The 23,519-nt window shown below is 38.2% G+C and overlaps 1 protein-coding gene across 2 annotated transcripts; it reads left to right on the top strand.

Annotated features, from left to right (window-relative positions):
* Positions 1-1,319: 1,319 nt before the first annotated feature.
* On the top strand, positions 1,320-23,047 carry LOC139127389 (follistatin-related protein 1-like). 2 transcript variants are annotated; one of them, XM_070693304.1, is made up of 11 exons: positions 1,320-1,546; positions 1,652-1,738; positions 16,656-16,695; positions 17,087-17,184; positions 17,714-17,843; positions 18,305-18,468; positions 19,232-19,371; positions 19,771-19,883; positions 20,196-20,259; positions 20,613-20,728; positions 21,587-23,047. In XM_070693304.1, exons 1-11 carry the CDS (start codon positions 1,544-1,546, stop codon positions 21,817-21,819), a joined length of 1,188 nt encoding a protein of 395 aa, XP_070549405.1. In that variant the 5' UTR covers positions 1,320-1,543; the 3' UTR covers positions 21,820-23,047. The 2 variants fall into 2 exon arrangements, with proteins under 2 accessions (XP_070549405.1, XP_070549406.1); XM_070693305.1 differs by having other exon boundaries at positions 1,414-1,546; positions 17,090-17,184.
* The last annotated feature ends 472 nt before the right edge of the window (positions 23,048-23,519 follow it).

The following is a 23,519-nucleotide window of genomic DNA, read 5'->3' as shown; positions in this document are numbered from 1 at the left end:
AAGTCTCCGCTGGCAAAAACGCCTCGTCATTTTTTTCGTAGACTGCCCATGTCTAATGAATGAGTGGTCAAAATAATTCGCAGGACTGATTTTACTCTTTAAAAATGCGTTCCTTGCAACCTTTCTACTTGTGCCTCCTTCAAAAATCGACTAACAGGGTGACAAAGGTAAAACAAAAGGTTTAATATAAATTGAATAATTCAGTGTGCGTATATATATACATACATACACACACACACACACACACACACACACACACACACACACACACATATATATATATATATATATATATATATATATATATATATTGGGGTATAATTTAAACATTCAGTCATTCTGTGTTTTAACAAAATTGTTGTCATGTCAATTGTAAGATAAGAACTTAAAAGTGTCAATTCTAAAGTTTCTGAATACAGTGTTTTGATGAGCTGTGAATGTACTCCACTCTTTTTATGCATAACCAGCAGATGTCCAGAACTGTTGTAAGAAAAATGTGATTAATTAATTGTGAAATATTAGTGCATGTGGTTGCTTTCTAATACTGAATTCTCATGGAAGAAACAGAAAAGTATCAGGAACCTGTCATGCTTTTCATATGAAATGCATATTTCATAATGATTAGTACACTTTGCAAAACAGACTTTCAATTTACAGACATCAAGATATATCCGATATATATCTCTGATATATTAATTTACTGTGCCCGAAGGGCGCACGGCAAAATATTCAACATCCAGATATCTCTGATTTATATATGTCTGATATATGTCTGATATATGAAAGTCATGCAGCTGAAGGGCAGGCCGAAAAATATTGTTTCAAATGCGCCCGAAGGACGCGCCGTAAAATTTTAAACATAAAGGTATCTCAGATATATATACCGGTATGTCTGATATATTAAAGTTTTGCACTAGGACGGGGCTCTGAAAAATATGTCTTATTATTATGAAAGTTACGCACCCGAAGGGCGCGCCGAAAATACAACTGCATGATGGAATTTGTGGCTGGCACAATGTACTTTTCGCAAGTACATGAAGTAAGCTTATGAGCCATCAAAAACATGGTGACCCCCCTATCGCCGAAGTCAAAAACAGGGTGACCCCCTCCATGAATCCACCGCCCCCACCCCCAGGCCGAAGAAACTGACCAGTCCCTAATACGTTGAAAAATGTGAGAATGTTTATTTTTCGTGTATCACCTTTCATCCTAATCAGCTACTGCTACTGCGCAGCGCCCTCAGTGTAGCTATTTTCTTTACTTTACATACTCCCTCTTCACATGACAACTTATTGATATTTCGTGTACTAAAATGTGCTATAACGAAAGTTTTCTGACCGTATTATTTATTTTATTATTTATAATGTAACTTGTTGTGTTAAACACATGAAAATGTCCACATCAAAATAACAGAATATCGTTAAACTGTTCTACCAGTGGGATGATGATCAGTTTTTACACTCACTGTCTCGACTCTTTCCGCTGCTGAACTTTTGAGCCAGAAGTTTGTGCAGTGATTGAACCTGCAACGTCGTTGGAGAAAATGGTAACTGAAACGATGACATTTTTATAGTTTTTCGGTTTCTTCACATAGTAATTCGTCTCTAAGACCTTGCTGAAATAACATTCAATTTCTTTTGACGACTTTTAGGAGTTCAAAACTTTCGCCGTAGTTGTGGTAGTGGTACTTCTGGCCAACGTCGCTGTACAGGGTAAAGATCACAAGGCTCCGTCGAAGGTAGGGCTGAGAGACCATTTCCGTTCTTTTCTTCTCCCCCACCAAGGACTCTTAAAATCGCAAATTTCGATCTAACAAATGCAAACCCGTCCTGAGCCGTGTCCTCGTTAATAGGAATACCTTGCTGGCGAGTGTCCTTACTGAGTCCGTGGTTAAAAAGTCTTGAGCAGTGGGGATCTGAGTAGTTAATTGTTTATATCGAGTTATTGTGCGGCGAGCCAGGGTCGGTCATTCATAGAGTGAACCTCGCTGATGATTCCAACGACTTGTTCCTGCAGTGTACGTGGGTGGGAGAACTGCTAGCCCGGGGACCACCGCCGTCGACTTCTGCAGAATGGTGGCAGCCAGCGTTCACATAAAAACACACCAGAAATTTGTATGAGCTTATCCTTCCTGCATAGTATGCTTTGCTATCGATGACGTACTCTGGTCTCCCGTTAGTTCGGTGGACCATGGGTGGACGGAGTTGTCACGGTAACCCGTTGACCGAAATTCGGAATGTTTGGTATGCCTCATCATGCATACGCTATCGACGCCAATTGTTACTCCAGGTAGTCACCCCATCAGAGCTTTCTGGTGACGTAATCATGCATGATAATAACTGCTTCTTTTCAGACCTTTGAAATCAAAAAGAGCTAGCTGCCAATTTATGCAGATAACGTATACAGCTATATTTAGATTCAAGTTTGCAGAGAAAAAACAGTCAGTTTAGTAATCTGTCGCCAGCTACAATGGGAAGCTACAGTGATTTGTTTGCCGACCTGTGTCCTGTATGTCCCAAAGTTCTGATGAGTTTTCACAGTGTAATGAGATACAACAAAACTAGATTACAGTGGCCAAGTGGCAATTGATAGGCCTGTAACTCAGAAACTACATGGAGTAGCAGCTTCTGTACTTGTCACGGCAACACAGTAGGGCATCACTCTTTCTATTCCACTGCCAAAACGAGAAAGAAATTTCAACCGGATTTATGCACCAGCAATCTTCAAGTGAAAATAGCCCTGTTCTCTGTAACTGCTCTTTTCTTTCACTATCAGTTGTGAATATTGTCATAATCATGGTGTACTTTCCACATTATGGCGTTGTTTTCCAACTCTTCAGTGGTGTACACAGTGTTAAAGTTCAAGGGCCTCTGCCAACCCCAAATCCCCTCCCCCCCCACCTCTATGATTGTAAACTCCTGCATTGGTGATTGGTGATAAAACTTGCCTCAAAGCTTTTGTGAAAAATCAAACCATAAGACAGGCTTTGAACATTTTCTCAACAGAAATTGTAATGCTGGTTGCTCAAATTGTGTATCATAAAAAGGATTAGCGTGCAGCATGGAGCTAGAAAGTTCTTAGTCTCCGTGGATGTTTGCAGTGGTAAGTTCAGCCACATCAGCTGGAGAGGAAACTCTCTCGCTCATTGTATTATGATTCATCGCCATTACGCAACCAACATCCACCAACAGATCACATCAGTTTTACATCTTGCATAACTTTACACCGGTCATTGTCTGTGTGGTCAATAACAGATCGTGTCTACTTGCGGAAAGACTTCAAAAATTCATGTGCAAAACTTGTTTCTCTCAATACCTGCATGCATTTTTATGAGCCGTTTTTCTTGCATTTTAATGTGTTTTAAAATTGTAGATATTGTTTCCATATTCAGACCACTGCAGAGACTGCAGTGTTCAGACTTGGGTCCAAAATTTTGGCTAGGACACTTGTACATCTGGTATGTTTTTTTTTTTTCCACAGCAAGTATTTCAAGGCGGCTGTGTATTCATCAGAAAGCCAGGCTTGAATGTACCAGTGTGGCAAAAGAGAGCCTCTTTCAAAACCCATAAAAAGAGAAGTAGTCTCTACCAACAAGTTTAATCTATTTTACTGCTTATATCTGGTGCCCTGTTTGACCTTAAATTTAAAGGCCCAAATTGCACTTGATCTCAAGTCTATACCAATAAATTCTTGCTCAAACTCTTCAATCATTGACACTGATTGTCTCTGCAATGCATCATAATTAAAGGGAAAGTAACCTTTAACCTTGATGATATTTTCATAAATTTTCTTGTACAAAGGAAACTTTAAAATTGTCCTAGCTTACCTCTGAAGTGTGTTGAAATACAAATTATTAGCCCTTTAAACACATTTTGCATTTTGTATATACGCAATGTTACCGCTGACAAGAACAATTCTAAATCTGAACAGAAATTCATTTGTCAACAATTACATAGGGACACAACACTGTGGTGTTAGCAATAACATATGGCATTATTACACATACAGGACTGTACTGTCAAGTTTGCAGCTGGTCATCTTCACATCAGCCAGTGGAGTAGACCTTTAACCAAATAATTATTTGAGACTGCTTTGTATGATAAAATCTCTGACTGCCTGTGATTGACTGTAAAGAGTTGTGTATTACTTGGCAGACAAATGCAGGAAGAGATAAAAACATGGTGTCAGTGGGATATTTGCACTGCTCTTGTTTGTTTGTATGATATGAATAGGTAGCAATCACAGTTGCAATTGCGCTGGACTTGACAAATCATTTTCAGATTTATTTGAATGGTTTTGTATGACCGCCTAAAAATAATCAATCTACCTCAATTTCCACCAGCCCACTTATCAACATGGTAGCTACCAGCTTAAATAATTCAGTTGTACGTTCAACAGGCAGAAAAAAGACAAGCCCAGCCATACAATGTTGATACTGGCTGATGACCTCCGGTGTAATTGCTCACATCCACACTACAAGTACCAGCTGAATTTCAGATGCACTAGTGCCCCCATTGTAATTTCAGTCATCTCTTTCTACACTTTGTCTGTCCAGACACGTCAATTTTTATGTCCACTGTCTGACTCAGCTCACATTGCTGCCAAAGCTTATCTCTCCATACAAGATTACCTATTGTAGGTCCTTGAAGATATCAAAATGTGTGCATAGTTACAGGGTTGTTTGGTTTGTGATATCACAGAGAAGTCTGGTGATTTGAAAACCGTTCCCTTAGTCACATTTACCCTTTATGCTACACACAGTGTGACACTGACAGGGTTTTGACTTGAATGCTGTCTCACCCATCCACTCAGGAGGAAAATAGAGTAGGTAGTATTTAACTCCATGGAGTGCTTTGTACAAGACAAATAATACAGACTTAATTAAAGACTTCCAGTGTGTGCAGGTCCTGTACCGGTACACCTGTCTCCTTCCACGCCCAGATTGCAGCCGGTTTATTGATTAATTTGGATCAGAGATGGACATCAGGATTAAAATAATCCCCGTCAACTCTGGAACACCCATGGTAAACATGCAGAGGCAATGCTAATAGCTGTTTGGAAGAATTTGACGGGAGTTCAGGAAATTTTGTTAGTCAATGAACTCAAAAAAAATAATGGTTTTGTCTAAGGAAGCTGAGTTTGCTGTCAAGACCAAGCTGTTTGTTGTCTCAAAGTTTCAACTCGTTCATTGAGAAAGCATATCAAATTGTCTGCAGTCAGCACCCTGGAAAATGAGTTTCTTTTTGTAAGTGTTGCTTCAACATTCCAGCTTGTCAAAGGCGTTGCCACTGACTTTGACAGGAAACAGTTCAGTTACTTTCATTCATACTGATGAAAGTGCAGGCAAACTCATGTACTGTATATTAATGTAAATTGTCAGCAAACATTTTCAGCCGGGACTTCTGCCAAATCTGCTGTGTGTTTGTGTGTGTGTGTGTGTGTGTGTGTATGGCTTGTGAATCATTGGTTATCTGCAGTAAACACAGTGTAGCCCCTTGTGGTCTAACCAGTCAACCCATTGTCTTTCCATCGGAAAACACTGTATGGCTTCACTAAAGTTTGGGCTTCTGTGTTTTGTCTGGTGGCATTTATGACAGGGTCTCAGTTTGTGGCCGTACATCTACCACGTCTTGGATGTTGACCTAAAATGTTGTCAAAGTGAATGGTTCTTGAACCAGTTTCTGAGTTCTGTGAAAATGAACAGATGACACAGTGTTGATAAGAGTCAAGCTTGGTGTATTGCGTACAGTCTGCAGGATCCAGATTGTCCTGTGAGAATTAAACAGGCATGTATTGCCTTCCACATATAACAATACAAGCAACTTGTACACTGTGGTGGCCATTGCAAGGCAGTCTTAGCTTGTATAGTGGAGCTGTGCTGTACTGTGTCAGCTATGGTTTTAGTCAAATTAATTTTTTGTTCCAGTATTTCGTTATAACTGAACTCTTTACATTACTGGAAAAATTAACATAAATGCAAATTTTATCTCAAAATTACTAGTGAACTCAGTATTCATGACACTAAAGGTAGCCACCCCTATTTGAAAGTGTATCCACCCTTGGTCATTTGTACATGGTGAGTTTATACACAGTAGCAAAAGGTGTGACTCAACAGTAATATGCAAGACACTGTACAGTAAACTTGCAACAAAACATTGATCTACAGTGAAAACAAAGATACATTGAATCACTTAGCTGTGCAAATATGGAGAGAGTTCACATGTAGGCGTTGCTTTTAATTGAAAATGTCTACTTACAGTCAAACCAGGATTGGTTGCTTGGACTTCTCACCACTGTGTACCACACAAACATGCCAGGGCTGTGTGTACAACACTGTACAGGAATGTGTATTAGGTTTGTAGAGCACACAATGAGACTCTGAAGAGAGAAGAATTGTACATGCTTACTGTTGACAATTCTCATGTGTATGTAACATTCCATGTTGTGTGTTGTTGCCATAGACTCACAGATAATACAGACATCAGTACAGACTATGTTGTACTTCTCCTCTCACTCTTATCTCTTTTTGCATTTTAACATGGCTGCATGGACTGTCAGGGATGAAATATGGTAATTTCCCTAGTCTCTACAGTGTTCCAAGTCAATTGAAAAAAGCTGCAAACAGATACAGCTACGTGTAATACTAGAGCTTTCAGATCCCAAGCAGCTGTGATATTGAATTACAGTATCTAGCAGCATGTATCTACATGATTGTCCCTGATTTCATGTAGGTCCTGTATCAAATACACACTCATACTCAACTTGCCAAATCGGATGCTAAATGCAAAATGCCACTGATGATTGTCTTTGGATATAGGATGCCGTATCAATTTGTTTTTATTGATTGATTGATTGACTTATCCTAGTGTCTGTTTGTCTATAAACTTTTCAGATTTCCAATTTTCCATACCATGCCCCGTAGCAGAGAAAATATAAACTTGAAGGTACACTGTAGTGTAGGCATGGGTCTAAAGTGAAGTATCCCAAACTGTAAATGGGTATTCTAATTTCCTATTCAAGGCGTAGGGCTGGTTTCAATCTGTGAGATCTAATTGAAAACTTGTGACATGGTGACCTGTGAGTTCAACACTTGTCAAGGGCTGGCTGTTCATGCAGTGTGTACATTTTAAGTATACATATATGCAATGTTTGTGTGAGCTAACACAATTTGAGGCATTATCATGGTCCAAAGTAGTATGGAGTCCATCCTTGACACAAATGGGAATACAAATTCTGCTGTACTGGGCATACCACATACTGTACATGTATAAGCACACAGTGTATATCATTTGTGAAATATCATGGCGATTTCTTTGATTTGAAATATCATGGCGATTTCTTTGATTTGAACTCAAAGAGAAGCCATTGGGCAAAATTGTTGTCACTGCTGGTCTCAGTCCTGATCCAACCAATCAAACCCATCACCTAAACAATTGACACAATTAGATTTCACATTTTTTGGACTTCCATGTGGCCGTACTTTTGCACAAGATTAGTCATAAGTAGTGCGTATGACTTCGAAGCGTCAAAATCTCAACAGAGTGAGCTGGCTTTATCAAATCTGACGTAGTGTTGATACCAGACCCGCACACAGGATAAGCCTCATTAAGGGTACCCCAACCTTGTTTGTTTTCAAGGCTGTCCTAGTGGATGTGTGACCTCGGTGTACACACTGACCTTGTGACCCCAAATGATCGTTGGGTCAGTTCCAGCATTAATTGTTAGAGTCCCGGAATGCATGCCTAGCAGTTATCCTTCAGTAACCATAACAGCCATGGAAGTAGAGTTTAAATAACCTTGTAAATTGTTTGATAGAACGGTCTGTCTGGCAAGTTTCTCTCTTACTTAAAATATTCAACACTCACAGCAGCAGCTTCGCAGCAAAAATGTTCTTTAAGATCATAAAAAATGTCGGGAGAACTATTCGTACAAAAACAAAACTAAAAATACACAAACAAAAAGTCAAAATCAAACCTGAGGGATATGTAGCAAACACAAATTTAATTGGAAAACGTAGGCAACATTAAGTTCAAAGAATGAATGTTGAATGGTGGTCTCAGACCCTGGAAAACACTTTCTACTTCCCCAGAAATTCAACTTTGTAAGGTAAATGAAAGGAGGTAGCAAGATAAAGACAAAAGGTCAAAGGTCATCAATGACAGGAATTCCATTGTCCTGGTAAATTGAATTCTGTACATACACAGGATATTCATTTGAATATTGTCACTGCTTCCTGTCAATGGACTGGTGTCTTCCATGCATTGAGTCTGAGAGAGTGGATGTGTACAAAAGACAGTATGGCCATTTACTTGATTTCCTGCTTACTGCACATCTCCTTTAGAAAAAGTTAACTCCATTATGGTGTGCTCGAAGGAGAGACGATGTCAGTGAAATGTCTTTGACTTCATTGGAAGAGATTAAAGTATTGTATGGTTGACTTCAAGGCTGATGTTTATGTTCATTGACGCCGCAGGCATTTAAGTGTATTATTTGTGTGACTTGAAAGTTGAAAGGAAGTTGAGTTCATTGGTCTGTGTTATGACAGAAATCATGGTACCTACACATGGTTGATGTGTTCTTTTCTGGTTGAGGAATTTCAGGGTTTGTTTGCTGCCAAAACTGTGTTGTACCCACTTCATTGTTCCAGCGGTTGTTGTGAAGGAGAATTACATACCACACATGCATTCCGTTCATGTACCAACCTGATGGGATGGAAATTGAAATAAAAAGTGTGATTGAAAAATAAATTTGGAAAGTCACCAATTCTTTGAGTGACACAGTTTTCATGAAAGGGTTGGTGAATTTTTCATAACTCACGGGGACTGTTGTCTTGAATACATGTAAATGACAGTCTGTATTTACCTAGCTACATGTACTCATTGATGTGCCAAGTCATTTTATGCAACTGACACTGCCTCCTTCCTGAGAAGATTAATGTTTTTAAATTTAACCAATGATTTTGTTTTAACCTTTCAAGCTGCAGATATTGTTACTCGGGAAACCAAAGAGTTATGTAGAGATTGGTCAGAAATGTTGATAAGGTGCTTTAAGTAGAATTCATTGTTTGCCATCTGCATGCTGGAAGATTTTCAGGGAAAATTAATTTTTAATACCATTACAAAACAATATTATTTTTCCAAAGGAAACCGGGTAAAAATTGACCTTATGCTAATACACTTGTGTTGTCTGTGTTTGGGTTTTTTCCCTGGCTGGCAGGTAGGTTTTTGAAAAATCCAAGGACGGCAAACAAAGAATTTTCTTTAAATGGCCTAAGTTGTAACATACAAAACTTGCTTTGTACTTTTTGTACAGATGTTGAAGCAACTGCTACAGGACTGTAATCAGTGAACTTCATAGGCATGGGAAATAACTTTTGTGGGTCAAAGGTCAAGTGCAAATTATTGAACCTTGGGAAATGTTTTATACTCTAAGTATTGTTTACATCAAAAGCTTTCAGAACTGATCCGGAGAAAGCATTTTGTGGATAAGGTATGCGTATCCTTAGAAGAAATCAATGATAGCATTTTAATTGACTTGTGGGACTTCCCCAAGGATATACTACAAAGTACATGAACTGACTGAATACATACATGTACATACTTCTGTTATCCTCAGAGTATTTATAGACAGTTGTAGTTATAGAGTAGCTTACTGTAAAATGTCTTTTGTAGTTAGCATCCAGTTTTCAGTGAATTTAGCCAATTCTGTCAATTCACTAAATTAAGATCCTGCTAATTTAATCTTTCCCCTATATTTACCATGGTATAATAGGATGTCATTTGAGATAAAACATGTTTATCTCAATGAAAATCTGAAAACACTAAACAAATGTGCTAGTGAAAGTGTTTACAATACATTGATAATTGTTTAGGTGTTACTTATATATGATTTGATTTGCCACAGATGTCAGTGAAGATCTGTTTGCCTTCTCAAACTATCTATCTTGACTTCAGTGTTTATCAGATATCAGAAAGAACTGTTAATGTACATTTTTAAGATGTAAAAACAGAAAACTATGGGAATTCACCTTAAGCAAAAATCTTCAATCCTATTGAGAGCAAACGCAACTTGTTGTTACTACTGTAGAATTGAAAACTACATGAAGCTCAGAGTCTTGTAATGAAATTGCAGTATAGCTGAAATGTGTGTCAAGGCAATCTGGCAATCAAGGCAATCTTCTGCCGGATTGAGAGGAAATCTTGTCACTGGGTAGAACAGAGATCTATACATGTACATGCAATGATGTATGCAAAGTTCCCTGTGTAGGGAGGATATGTGATTGATTTTGTATCTTCACATCTTGAGAAACAAAGCCATGTAAGTTTATATTACTAGTGTATTTACAGGGCTGTTTCAATCGATCAATCAGTCGAGGGAGTCCTTTGATATGCATACGTTGAAACGGTAGTCACTCCGCAAGGCCAGTATGAGACACGGTTTTCTATACACTGTAAGTGTATACAGTAGTACAGTGTGGTCTGTGAAATTCTGTGTGAGCGTGACGCTGCCAATATGCATGCTGGCAATGCCTTGGCTGAAGAGAACTAATTCATGTGGAAAGTGTTTTGTTTTCCATGAAAAACAGGAAATATGTCGGACAACATCGGTGTTTGCGTGTGTGTTCAAGCTCAACTAGCAGTGTGTAGACAAACACTGCTGGCTTTGTTGGGGCACAACTGCCGGTCCATAAAACATCTTGTTTAAGTTTTACAGTTCTTTGCTTCCAAGTCAGTGTTGAAGTTCATGTACTGTAGTTGCTGATACTGTCCGTCAGGTGAAGATTCCTAAAGACAAAAAAGGAAAAGCCATAATCAAATCAAAATTACTATAACTAAACGAGATAATTGGTAGCTATATGTGTAAGCTTGAAAAGGAATGCTACATCTGATCGTCTGTGTGCTGTGTTTAGTTTTTGTGAAAAAAGTCACATGATTATCGCTGACATTGTCAGTGTTGGGTAGTGAAATACAGACACAGACATGCATTTTGTTGTGACATGATAAATATCTGGTTTCTTTCAGTTCTCATACTCCCACACAGAGATTCCTTGAATTTGATAGTATGACTGCCATTGGTTTATCCTCAATGAAAATCTTTTCAAAAAGGTTTTCTTGGAGGACACATTGAGGGCACTTTGGACTTTGCAAAACACAGCTATAAAACATGATGAGGCAATCATTGATAGATAATGGTGGGTAATTACTGTACATGTACTTGTATGAATCAGATATTTCAATTGCGCTGTACAGTTAAAATGCTCTCCTGTACAGTGCTATACCGGGAACAGTGATTGTTAAAAAGCTGAAGTGAGAACTCACATCCAAGATCAAGTGAAATAAATCTGGTCCAAGTGTTTACTTTGAGTTTGTGTATCAGCAATTAGATCAACATAAATTGATTGTTTTAAACTGCCAATGTAAACTTTCAATCATTTAGCGCCAATTTGTGAAGGTTGGTTTTGTAAAATAAACTAGATAATGAAATAGATACAGGAGGGGGGATATTTACAGTGCTCAGCTATGGGGCCTTGGGCAGTGTTCAGTCTTTGTATGTACCGGTACATGTATGTATGTAGTTTTTGCCGTCCAGTGTAGCAGTGTAGTGAGTGTACTGGCTGTTCTACTGTTACTGTGATCACCAAGGCTGGTTGTACACAGATTCAAAAATTAATTAACCCGTAATGTGTTCATGTATGTGTCATCAGGCCTGCTTTGTCTTGAAGTCGTTATGATTGTTTTGGACAAGTTTCTAGTGCAGTGTTTATTGTATACAGAAGCCCTATGAAGTTGCAAATAATTGTTCAATGAATGGAGTTGAAATGCTCAAAGTGAAGTACAATATCCCCTACCAATGAAACTACAGCACAGTGCCCCCGTAACCAGCGAAACTACAGCACACCACTGAAGCAGGTGTAATCTGCCACTATGTTAGGTTCTCAGGTTCTCTGTATTTATATATTTGTGTGAGTTTGCCCTTGGACTGAAAACAAAATGGCAACATTACTTCTTTTAAGATTCCTATCATTAAGTTCAGAAGTCTGGAACTGTCACAGGCTCATCTGGCCAATGTCTGTGTACCAAGTTATGTTATAGTATTGCGTCCAGCAAGGCAGTGTAAATGTAGATAAACAATTTGGCACTAGAGGAGTCCCAGTGTTTGTGAGATTTACATGTCTATTATGTCACCAGTAACCATGATTGTATCATGATCTGACTTTGCAATTGTTTGCTGCAAATAAGTCTTTATTCTCTGTCTGGCCAAATCTAGTAACTGTACAGTTTAAAGGGGGCAAGTCATGTATCAGCTTTATGAACAAACTTGATAAAAATTTCAATGGAAAACAAAGTGCTAACACCATGTATGTACTCAATGTCAACAAGAAGTAATCTGAAAACCAGGGATCGAGAACTGCCCCTTTAAATGGACTCAATGTAAACATGACAGAATACAGAAATGCTGCTTATCAGTGGCTGCATTATCTCAACTGTTGGTGAACCAAAAAAAAAAACCAGTTAGTCTTGCAATAGATTTCAAGCAGCAGTTTTGAAAGAAAAACTGCACATTCATTTGCCATGAGTTTGTTGATATTCTCCTCACATAATGCAGGTCAGAGTTCACATCCTATTGGGTGGCCACTATAGGTGTCTCCATATTGAAATCTAGTAGAGTACGGTTTCTTCAACAGCAAATTCTTTATTCAGCCACACTGGAATTCTGTGTCTCATTAATCCCTCTTTGCTTTACAAATCCACTTTAGTTGGTTTAGTAGTGTGCCCTCTATGCCTTGTGTTACTTCTCTGGGAAGTCAATACATTGAGGTAGTAGACAGCTTTTGATTTGCAAGTTATGTGTGTTTTGAAAGTCATACAATACACCGCTGCCCTTGTCTGCAATTGCGATGGAGTAATGCAAAGTTTCAGCCAATTACGTCATGTCATTTCACTTGGACCACTGCCTGCTCAGACAAGGAGAGCTTTTGTCTCCATAGAAAATATGCGCAAGTTGGTTTGTTAGACTCTAGAGAAAGTTGGCGCTAGTCTAGTAGACACGGGTACAAATCTATGTAAGATGTATTAGGGGGTATCTGGAAGGTATTTTTGAGTTCAAAACAGCCGTACTAGTGTTTAAGAATGACCAAGTTGGTGATATTTAATACATTTAAACAAGCTGTAGCTGATGGGTGTATTTTTTAATGCACATACACTAAAGTAGTTTTACTCGTAACTGTATGATGTAGGTATCTCAGTTTTGTGTCAGAAATTTCCATTATGTCCATATACATGTAATGCATGAACTTTGCTAGGTTCTGGTATCATGTTGTCAGTCCATTCACCACATAGATTATATAATTAAGCAATGTTAGCACTCTTACTATACCACTAGATTTTGACCAGTTCTTTACATGCACATTAGTGAATGCATACTATATATGTCGTGAACTGGTCAAAATCGAGTGGTATACCATCGCTGGGTGTGATTTATTGCTATTATATCATAATAGTATATTGAAATTCTGGCATGGAACGTCGAAAAAGGATTTTGGTCAGGCCGAGCGCTCACGCGTGAGCCAGCCATGGTATATCACTAATATACCATGGTTCTTTTCATGCCTCAACCAATCAGATCGCTGTATTTGTGCCATCCATGTACTGGTCTGATATAATAGTGTTTATAGGAAGCTCTTCACTTGTATTTCGTGTAAGAAAAAATTGGATCGCTTTCTCAAATTTGTCATCCTAAAATAGAGTGACTCTAAATAAGAAAGTAATCAAACCTCAGAAATGTCCGCCCAAAGGTGTTTTGGAATATGACCATAGATTTTTAAACTGCTCAAAACTGTAGTTTCTGTTCTAAATGGGGGTTAGACATGGCGGTCAACACTGTGTTGGAAAACTTAGCAAACGATGGAATGGTGCCATCAGTTGTGCAACTATAGCCTCTAACAAGGTGTTTTTTGTCTTTTGGCAATTTTTTATATAATTCTTCCCTTTGCATATTAGTAAGTTTATTAAAAAAACATACAGGCAGGTAGTGTACCAGACATATCTGGCAGCTATTGAATGTGAAAACAAAATGGAAATTTACAGGTCTGTTAATGTCCACAGAATGCATGATATCCTTGACAGGTCACGAACACTGGTGTAATTGAAAACATTTCAAGTTTTCTGTTTAAAGAGAAACACATGTCATCTTCATAGAGTCCAACTGGGAACAGTCGTACAGTGCATGGACTAAATTTCCTTTCATGCCATCTTCCAGTATTTGCAGACATTATGCAGTGGAATGAAAGAATCTTGGCAAGGGAAATTATTTCATAGGCCCGTGATTATAGTTAGGGGTGGGTAATTCATTCTGGTAACATGGTATGGAGGAAGAGGATGCGCTTTCTTTCATTCATTCACTCTGACAGAATTTTTTCGTTTTCTGAGACTGTTAGAATTTGCTGCTCAATATCAACACATGTATATGTTCTGTATGTAAGTTCTCTTGCATCAAAATAGACTTTTGGATTCAGTGGCTGTACCCTGCCAACTCTTCACTTTCTTTGGAGGTTTGACATTGCGATGGAGAATCACAGCATTTGGCCATACCAATGCTAGTGAGAGGGGTAAAGTTGGCACAATGCCTGCTAAAGTTCCCACCGATAGCCAAGTACTGGCACCACCCATCTCTGGCCCCTTCACTAAGACGATGAAACTTGCCAGATGTACAGGGTAGAGTGCAAGTTGTCCTGATACAAGATTAATCTCGGCCAGAACACAAGAGTACATAAATTATGGATCAAGTCACTTAATATGTGATATATTAAAAAAAATAAAAATTCTCTCAGGGTCCCCTTCTGTTAATAGTTGTTCCTCCTTTTAAACTACTGTGAGTACAATCTTTGCATTCAGAATTAATGAACTAATTGAATGCAATCCTAATTTATTCATTTCAATTCAACTTGGTGTAGTTTTGATGTGTTTTCTACAAGTTTTGTGCTGTTTTTAAGTAAAATACAGTTTCTTACTCTGAAAATCGTTTTGAAATGCCTCGTGTTCAACTCATTCATGTAGCCACATTGTGTGTTCAGGCCATTGTTGTCATCAACAACTCAGATTTCATCTGGATGGTACCGAGACTTCCTTTTTTTTAATTAATTAATTTGTAATTTTTTAATACACAATTTTTAGACAATTAGCTATATTTGTAAGGCTTGAACTTTGCATTTTGACATGTTTTAGGAGAAGAAGATGTTTTTTTACAAAAGAAAATCATGAAGTTATCAAATGATAGCTATTGCTCAGAGTACAAATACAGTAGTTGTAGAGTAATAGACATTGTATAGATTTGATGTATTGCATCATTTAAAGTACTTGAGTAAAAAGTTCCCTATTCCTCATGGAATAAAAATGACATTTTGTAATCAAACTATCAGAAAATACATGTATGTCTTCCTGTGACACACGTCACCAAATATGGCAGGTACAGGAAACAGTACTTGCTAATTGAATAATGATTTGAAATGGCCTGACAAATGCTTCCCCCGTTCAGGAAGGATGGAGTGAGAGAATGAACATAAATACATGTACACACTTTTTGACTCTTTCAATTTATGCCCCAACCCAATGCTATGAGAGAAAGCGCCCTCACTTCAATGCAGTATATTTCCATCTCTTGTGAGATAAAAAGGTATGCTTTATCCAAAAAAACAGAGTTAGAAAAACAGCTGAGTCAACGAACTTTTTCCTGACTGTACTGTAGATGTTGACTTTGTAAGTAGTTCTTTCACCGTTCAATGAACGAGAATGGCATATCCACTCATCTGATCAAAAGATGTACCGGGTACATGTGCCAGTGTAGGCATCAAGTACAGCTGGCTTGGTGTGTGTATCCCGTATGATGTCGCAAAGAAGCGAAATGATTTTCAGTAAACAACTTGAAGTGAATGACTAATTTGCTTATATGTATGAGCCAATGTTTTGTAAGGTACTCTGTAGACAGCCCAGGTACATGTCAATTGTCATGGAGATGGCAAAGTCTGTTGACCTTTCATGATGTGGTTGGTATCCGGTGTTCACTGAAAGGAAGGAAGAACAAAAATAACTATTGATAGCATTTCAAGTCATACCATGGACAACAAGTATATCTTAAAGACCCCTTTCCTGAACACCCATTATACCAATGTAAATGCTTATACTGGAAATACACATTCCACATCAGTAGTGTTCAAGCCATCCTTTGATATTAATAGCCAAGGATTTTACCCAGTATTAAGGCTTCTTGATGTGCATATTGAGGAAACTTCAAAGTCGCACATTTGCTGACTTCACTCCCCTGTGCTACCTGTGCTAAGATAACAGCTCTGTGAACACAGCAAAACCAACAGACACAAATCTCCCCAGAAGTGAGCTTTCAGGAGAGTTTACGTGACAAATAAAGCAAAGAAAACTTGTCAGAAACTTCTGAAAGTTCCAAGAATCTATTTTACTTCCTGTGATACTAAATGTCCTTAGATGTTGAGAAATTTATTAAACGTTCACTGATCCTTTGAAGACCAAAGTTTAGCCATTCAGCAGCACAACAAAGTGTTGTAGACTTTTAGAAGAAGACTACTATAGCATAGAAAATATGTCTAATTTTGTTGTTGTGTTGTTTTTTGTAACATATTCCAGGAAAATCTCTCTGAAAAGGAAATAAAGAAGGAACACAAAAGTAAGTCTGCCATGTCCTTGTGCACTCCAAATGAAAGCCAGTTTTAAAGGGCGCCCCCACAGGTTGAAGAGGGGTTTATTTTGTTTTGTATTTAGAACCTGGCTTCTGTTGTTATCTGATAGTGTATGTCTTCTGGCATTTGTGTTTACTGACTAGCAGAGAATAAAAGACTTGTTGAGTAGATATCAGAGATTATTGAAATAAAGCTCTGTTGAATTATGAATTTTTCCAGTGAACTCCATGTTTCAGTTTTCATGAAAAAAGCAAGTTCAGTTACAAATGTACGTGTTGTTGAATATTTTGATGATCACAAGATTTGTCTTTGGTGATGACTCAACATCATTGCTTGAAGTGTCATCATTACATGTATACCATGTCTTTCTGTTTTTAGAAGAGAGGACAGTCTGTGAGAAAGAGAGAGTACAGTGTGGATCTGGAAGGGAATGTGTTGAAGATGAAAACGGTGAACCTACCTGTGAATGTATAAAGGTAAGTCAGTTGTTCATTGTATGTTGACATGTCGTCTTTCCGTTGTCAGGTTCATGGCTTTCAAATCCATACAATGCCATTGATTTCCTGCAGAGTACATTGCATCATTTTGTCGCCACGGCAGCGGCCCAGTCTGTGTGTATTCAATCTGGTTTACCATTTCTTCCCATGCATCAAAACCGAAGAAAGTAGCTTGACTGACAATATGCAAAGACTTGGAACCTCAGTTTGTTTCAAATTCCTTTGGTTGCAGGAATTATAGACATTTTGCCAATTGGATACAGCCACCCAAAATTCTGCACATTGGGCCAGTCTACATACATGCAATAGCTGTGTTTTCACAAAATTGAACTAGACTACGCTGTATTATTGTGAATTCCTTGACACTAGATTATGCAAAATTTGTGTCATGCTTTGAAACACTATACCGCAAAAGCTACAATAGTGCCGGACTTTTAAAACACCTCTTTCAATACGATAGTTCATCTGTGAAATTGATGATTTTTGTTCTGTATTGTTTCTTTTCCAGAAATGTCCACCCAGGGAGGCACCAGTGTGTGCTACCAATGGCAAGTCCTATGACAATCACTGTGAACTTCACCGTGCAGCCTGTCTTGAAGGTGTCAAGTTGCACATCGAACATGATGGCCGCTGTGCTTGTAAGTGATATGAATATTCATGAGCTGACTTCACATATGAAACCTGAACACTAATCAGTGAAGATGAGGCTGATTTTACAAGATGACTTTCATTGAATTGACAAAACATATGTTGTTACAGCCCATAGTTGGTTATGCAATTTCACCCTTGACATTTCAGTGCCCAGAAAGCATCTCACAGCAAGCTTACACAAATCGTCTGTCTTTCTCAGCCAATCGATCACCAAACAGAATTTATATGACAGAGATTTGTGGGCATTAGCAAACTTGAGGGAAGGGAGAGAGGGGGAAGAGAGAGCGACAGAGAGGGAGGGAGGGAGGGGGGAAGAGGGAGAGGGGAGGAAGATAATGGATAATTGGCAAAACACTCTCCCGAAAGAAAAGTCACAAAACAAGTGGTACTTTCTGCAATATGCATGTATGGAGTTTACTATATGTGTGTTTTCTTTGTAAATTACCAGATGTACCGACCAAGGCACCACAAAGCAAGCCTGTAGTCTGTTACCAGAATGACAGAGACAGACTGAGACAGAAAATGATTGATTGGATGGTGGCCGAGGAAATCCCAGATGGTTGGTTCTCAGAAGGCAAATCATACAACGAAGTCCTCAAATCTTTCTTTAATGTGAGTGACCGCCCTGATCCCCTGAAATGGACTGCCTCTCGAAATCTGTTAATATGTCAAAGCCTTTCTCTCCTCCCTAAGATACATGAACACGTCACGTAAAGTGCTGCAAATTTACAACTGTATCAAAATTATATAATTCACTCATAGTGCAGGCTTTTTGTTCATTTGTTTCACTTTGTTGGGATACGTTCTTTTCTATTGACATTGCTGATAATGACATGGCATTTTGAAATATAATATGTATGCACGTAAATTTTTGGTGCTCGTTGGCATTTTTTAATGAGAGTTAATCATTTATCGCAATGACATCATGTCGCTGCGCACTTCACATGATCGGCCCTTCCCTAATGTGCATTGTCATTGTGAGAAAGAAACTGACACCATACCACAGTCAGGCAGAGTGGAAAAACAGACGAGTCACAATTATTCGTATAAGGAATAGGTCAGTGATCCAGTTCAGTGCTGTCATTGTCACTTGCTTAAGTACACAGTGAGATTCTGTCCTGCTTGCACAGCGCCCTCACACAAATGTAAATCAGAATACCCTGGCTCAGCTTCTATCCTGTAAGCTCTTGGCCACTTAACATTGCTAGTATCAAGCAAATAATAAATTAATTTTTTGATTAAATTACAAATCAATGGACAGATTGATTGATTGATTTAATAATACATTTGTTTATTTATTTACTTATTTATTTATTCATGTACTTGTTTTCCTGTTTATTAACATTTACGTGTACGGTGACAATGTGCATAACAGAAATATGACCAAACAGGAGACGGAAAGCTTGACTCCAATGAGATGCTGAAATTAGTGGAAGGTAATGACACCGCGAAAACCATAGATGCGGAAATTGAAGAGATAGTTGATGAAGTTGAGAGTGAAAATGAAATTCTCAGGTGAGAAAAATCATACCATTTGATGTAAGAAAGCCATTTAACAGTTGGTATTTCATTATATAGATGAGATACTCAATTCTGAAGTCACGATAGCTGCATTGGATAATGTAAATGGTATTTAAACATCAACTGCCCAATGAAAAAGGGAATTAATATTTTTTTAACTATCAATATATTCCCGTGGGCAATAGGACTGTGTGTTCAAGCATTGCCAGAATTACAATGTGTGGCCAAATTATGGTACCACAGACATCATTGATTGCTGTCTATGAATAGGCCAACTGTTCACACATTACAAAGATACATCAAAGAAGCTCTACCACATGTTTTAAAGAGCAATGTTGTCTTCCTACTTTGTTAATTGATTTGTTTCCTTCTCTTCCGGATGTCTTTTCTCAGAGGTCTGTGTGTGGACGCTCTGATCGACATCGGAGACGAGGACGCTGATTGGGTATTGAACCTCAAAGAGTTTGAGAACTGCATGGACCCTGAGTTCAGCCCACCACACAGAAGTAAGTCTGTGAAACCCCCATGTAAAATGAAATAGTCCATGGGAAGGCCAAGTGTGACTTAATGCCATCCGGAAAATTTTATTTGCCTTGACCGTGGTGAAAGATAAGCTGAGAATAAATACATCAAAGTATCGCATTTGATGACATGCCCTGACATTTTCAGTTAAAAATCAAACAAACCACCTTGCTGTATGCAGTGTACCAAGCTGAGACAAAGAAACAAGAAGTAATACAAATTCAGTAGATCAACTTAATAGCTACAAAGGAATGGCTAACTACATGTAATCATTGTTACTGTATTTCTGTTTGTAGGGTGTTCATTGGAAGATGAGTTTTATGAGGATGGTGCCGAGACCAAGGTCAACTGTAACAGCTGGTGAGTACATGTTCTCAACTTGATGTAGAAATTCTCTGCACAGAAAAGTTTCAGTTTACTCACACTGCAAATGAGATAGTTCTATGAAATGCACTCACATTCACTACAAAGTTATCCATCTTCTGAGGAGTTCTTTTTGTGAACGAAAGTTGGGGAAGAATGTGGCGTTGAGGGCGCACTTGCCCGCTGCCATCTGCCAGCAGCAGCTTCAATACTGCATGCATTGTTTATATCTTTGTTGACTCTACCTCTTTTTGTGATATGTGAGTATTATATTTCAATAATGTACATATGCTATGAGGGAAGTTCAGTCATTTCTCACAAATTAAACCCCTGATTTCTGAACATTACAGCGTGTGTGCGTGCGGCAACTGGGTGTGTACAGCTATGATTTGTGACGAGAGTGATGGAGACATGCCACCAATTGTTGATAATGGTGAAATCTCAGAGGAGGAGGAATATGACCCAGGTCAGTAGAAAGTCTCTTTCTTTTACATATAATTATCTAATCTCTGTAAGAAATATATTGAATGCATCCGTCTTTTTATCTCTGTAAGTCTGTAGAACATCTGTTTCATGCATTTACAACCCTGTGTTTGCTTAAGGTAGAACGCACCTCGGGGACAGACATTCGGACTCTCAAACTTTTACAATTCACTTCTGATATACCACATGTGGGGGTTCATTTTAAAGCTCTTGGTGAAAGAAAACTTTTCACCGGCTTAGTTTTTCGAAATTCGAAATTTTTTATTTTTCTCCATAGAGTTAACACAGGGATGGCGGCCATTTTGAATTTCTAATATCGGTAAATCTTCGGTAATTCGTTTCTCTAGTATCAAAATTTGCACGGCAACCCCGTTTTTTTTTCTAGATTTTGAAAGAGAATGATTGAAAGATTCCTTGAGGAAAGTTAGAGCAAAAGTTTAAGTCTTTCACTTTTGAGGCGCATACTACCTTAAGGTAGAGTTCACCCGAGGACAGAAATTCAGACTCTCAAAGTTTTACAATATTCTCTTTGCCTAGCACTTCTTGGGACTCATTTTGAAACTTGTGGAGTAAAGAAAGTTTTACTGGCTAGTTTTGTGAAAATTTTGAATTTTATTTTCTCTATTAGAGGTAACACAAGGATGGCGGCCATTTTGAATTTCAAATATCGGTAAATGTTGGGTCGTTTGGTTCTCTAATACCAAAATTTTCCTGTGACCCACAGTGTTTATCCTTGATTTTGAAAGAAAATGGTTGAAACTTATAGCAAAATTTTAATTGTTGCCCTTTCGAGGCGCAAACTACCATAAAAAAATGAAATAATTGTGATTTGTTTCAACAGAGCTAGATATACCAGAAGAAATGACACAGGAAGAATTTGAGGCGTATGTGGCCAAACTCACTGTGGCTGAGAAATTTGACGACTGGGTGGATCCAGTGAAGGAATTGGACGAAGAAAGGACGGAGCTGGAGATCATTCCACTGGAGAAAGAAGAACCATTCGAGAATGCCAAGGATAAGAAACACATGAAGGAGGAATACGCAAAGGAGGATAAGAGTACAGAGAAATTTTAACTCACAAATAACTTCTCGAACATGAATTGTGTCTTAATAGAATGCTCGTCTTCCATGTTTTGAAGTTTTTACCTTCCACAGTGTAATATTTGCAACATGAAAAATCCAGCATTTCTGGAAAGCCATTCTTTTTACCTGCATACTACTCTTTTAAAAGCATTGAACTTTGACATGCCATTGTGCCCTTTGACCTTTGACTCTGCAGGTCAGTTTCTGATAACTATGGTGCTACAGCGTATTTTGTATCAAGTATATTTTGTTTGTTTTTATGTTTAGAAAGGAGAAGCTCTTATAAAGATATAAAGCATTAAGGAATAATAATAATAATAATCAAAATGTGACCTTCCTTCCCTATACATTGAGTGGGATGTGCCATCCTTCCTAAAAATCAATTGAGTGTAACCAAACGTTCAGATGTGAGAGGGGTGGAAGTCGCCTAGCTGAGCAGTGTGTTTGGGAAGTGTGGTACTTATTCAACAGCAAGATAAACATCTTACTTAATCTTTGATATATTTTACAACTAGTAGTGCAAACATCTAGTTTCAACACAAATTAGAATGGGCACTAAGTTAGCGTAGATTCAATAAATTTAACAAAAGCACTAACCTAGGTATAGCATAGGCTGTACAAATCAATGTTAGAGCATTTTAAGATTATTTTTAGACATCCCATGACATTTATTCCGTTTAAGATGTTTAAAATTGAAGTCTTCCATTGCCGAAGTAGAATGGGACTTTCCATTTACAGGGATGAGAAGGGGTGATTTCTTCATATTCTGGAGGGTGTCACCACCTTTATCCGCTGCTGTATGTTATATCACTTTGTCTCTATGCAATTAGGAAATGTGACAGTTCAGATATTGTGCGTAGTTCAGTGTTTAGAAACCGAACAGAAAATCTGTTCGTCGGATTTCCCATGTTTTTGATCACACAATAAGTTTCAACTTGAAAAAGAAAGCTTACATCTTCAGTGTTCTTTAGTCAGTACAGGGTCCAAAATTTCTTTCAAACAGTGCAGCCGTGGTAGGGACATACATAGTGCCCTCTACGGCCAAATATCACGATCCTTTGTTTTACCATATTGAGCGCACCATAGGATTATTATAGAACATTTTCTTCTCGCAGCTTCACTATGTGTTAACAAAAGTGTGAAACATAAATCATAAATCTATTCTTTTAATGTACCTTTGACCTTGCCAATTCAAATAAAATTACCAGGAATACCTCAAGGTGAAATGCATTGGGTGACTTTATTTTTGTGTGCATCATGTGACATTGTTGCTGTTCTGTACCAGCAAATATGACTCGTTTGCGGTTATTTTGAATCATTTTAGGTAAAATTCATCTCATTTATTTCGGCAGATTTTAAAAGTGAAATTAATGTATCATTGATGCAGTGTGTTTTGTATAATATACCATATTTACAAACGTGGATGTGGGTTAGAGGTGTTTGCTTGTCAACCTAAACCACTCTCTAGGGGGGGGGGGCAACCCCCCCCCCCCCAGCAACAGAGCTTTCAGTCTATTGTCAACCATACCATAGCAAATTCTGTCAATAAATTGAACACTTAATGTGACTTCACTATTTATATCCACCATCAGAAATTGTGTAACAAAGACATTCAGAGACTATGAGCCTAAGACTACAGGAAAGTGTCTTTGATGTTTGCACAGATGTTTTGATGCAACCGTTTTGAAAAT

This window comes from Ptychodera flava, unplaced genomic scaffold (genome assembly GCF_041260155.1).
Source record: "Ptychodera flava strain L36383 unplaced genomic scaffold, AS_Pfla_20210202 Scaffold_31__1_contigs__length_3010019_pilon, whole genome shotgun sequence".
NCBI classification, from domain to species: Eukaryota; Metazoa; Hemichordata; class Enteropneusta; family Ptychoderidae; genus Ptychodera; species Ptychodera flava.
Note: the sequence above shows the minus strand (reverse complement) of the source record. Positions and strands in the feature narration are given on the sequence as shown.

Bases quoted from the DNA above. Each gene is read 5' to 3' on its own strand.
- LOC139127389 (XM_070693304.1), top strand. The intron at 17,185-17,713 runs GTAAGTCAGTTG...TTTCTTTTCCAG, and splicing joins CTACCTGTGAATGTATAAAG to AAATGTCCACCCAGGGAGGC. The intron at 19,372-19,770 runs GTGAGAAAAATC...GTCTTTTCTCAG, and splicing joins AGTGAAAATGAAATTCTCAG to AGGTCTGTGTGTGGACGCTC.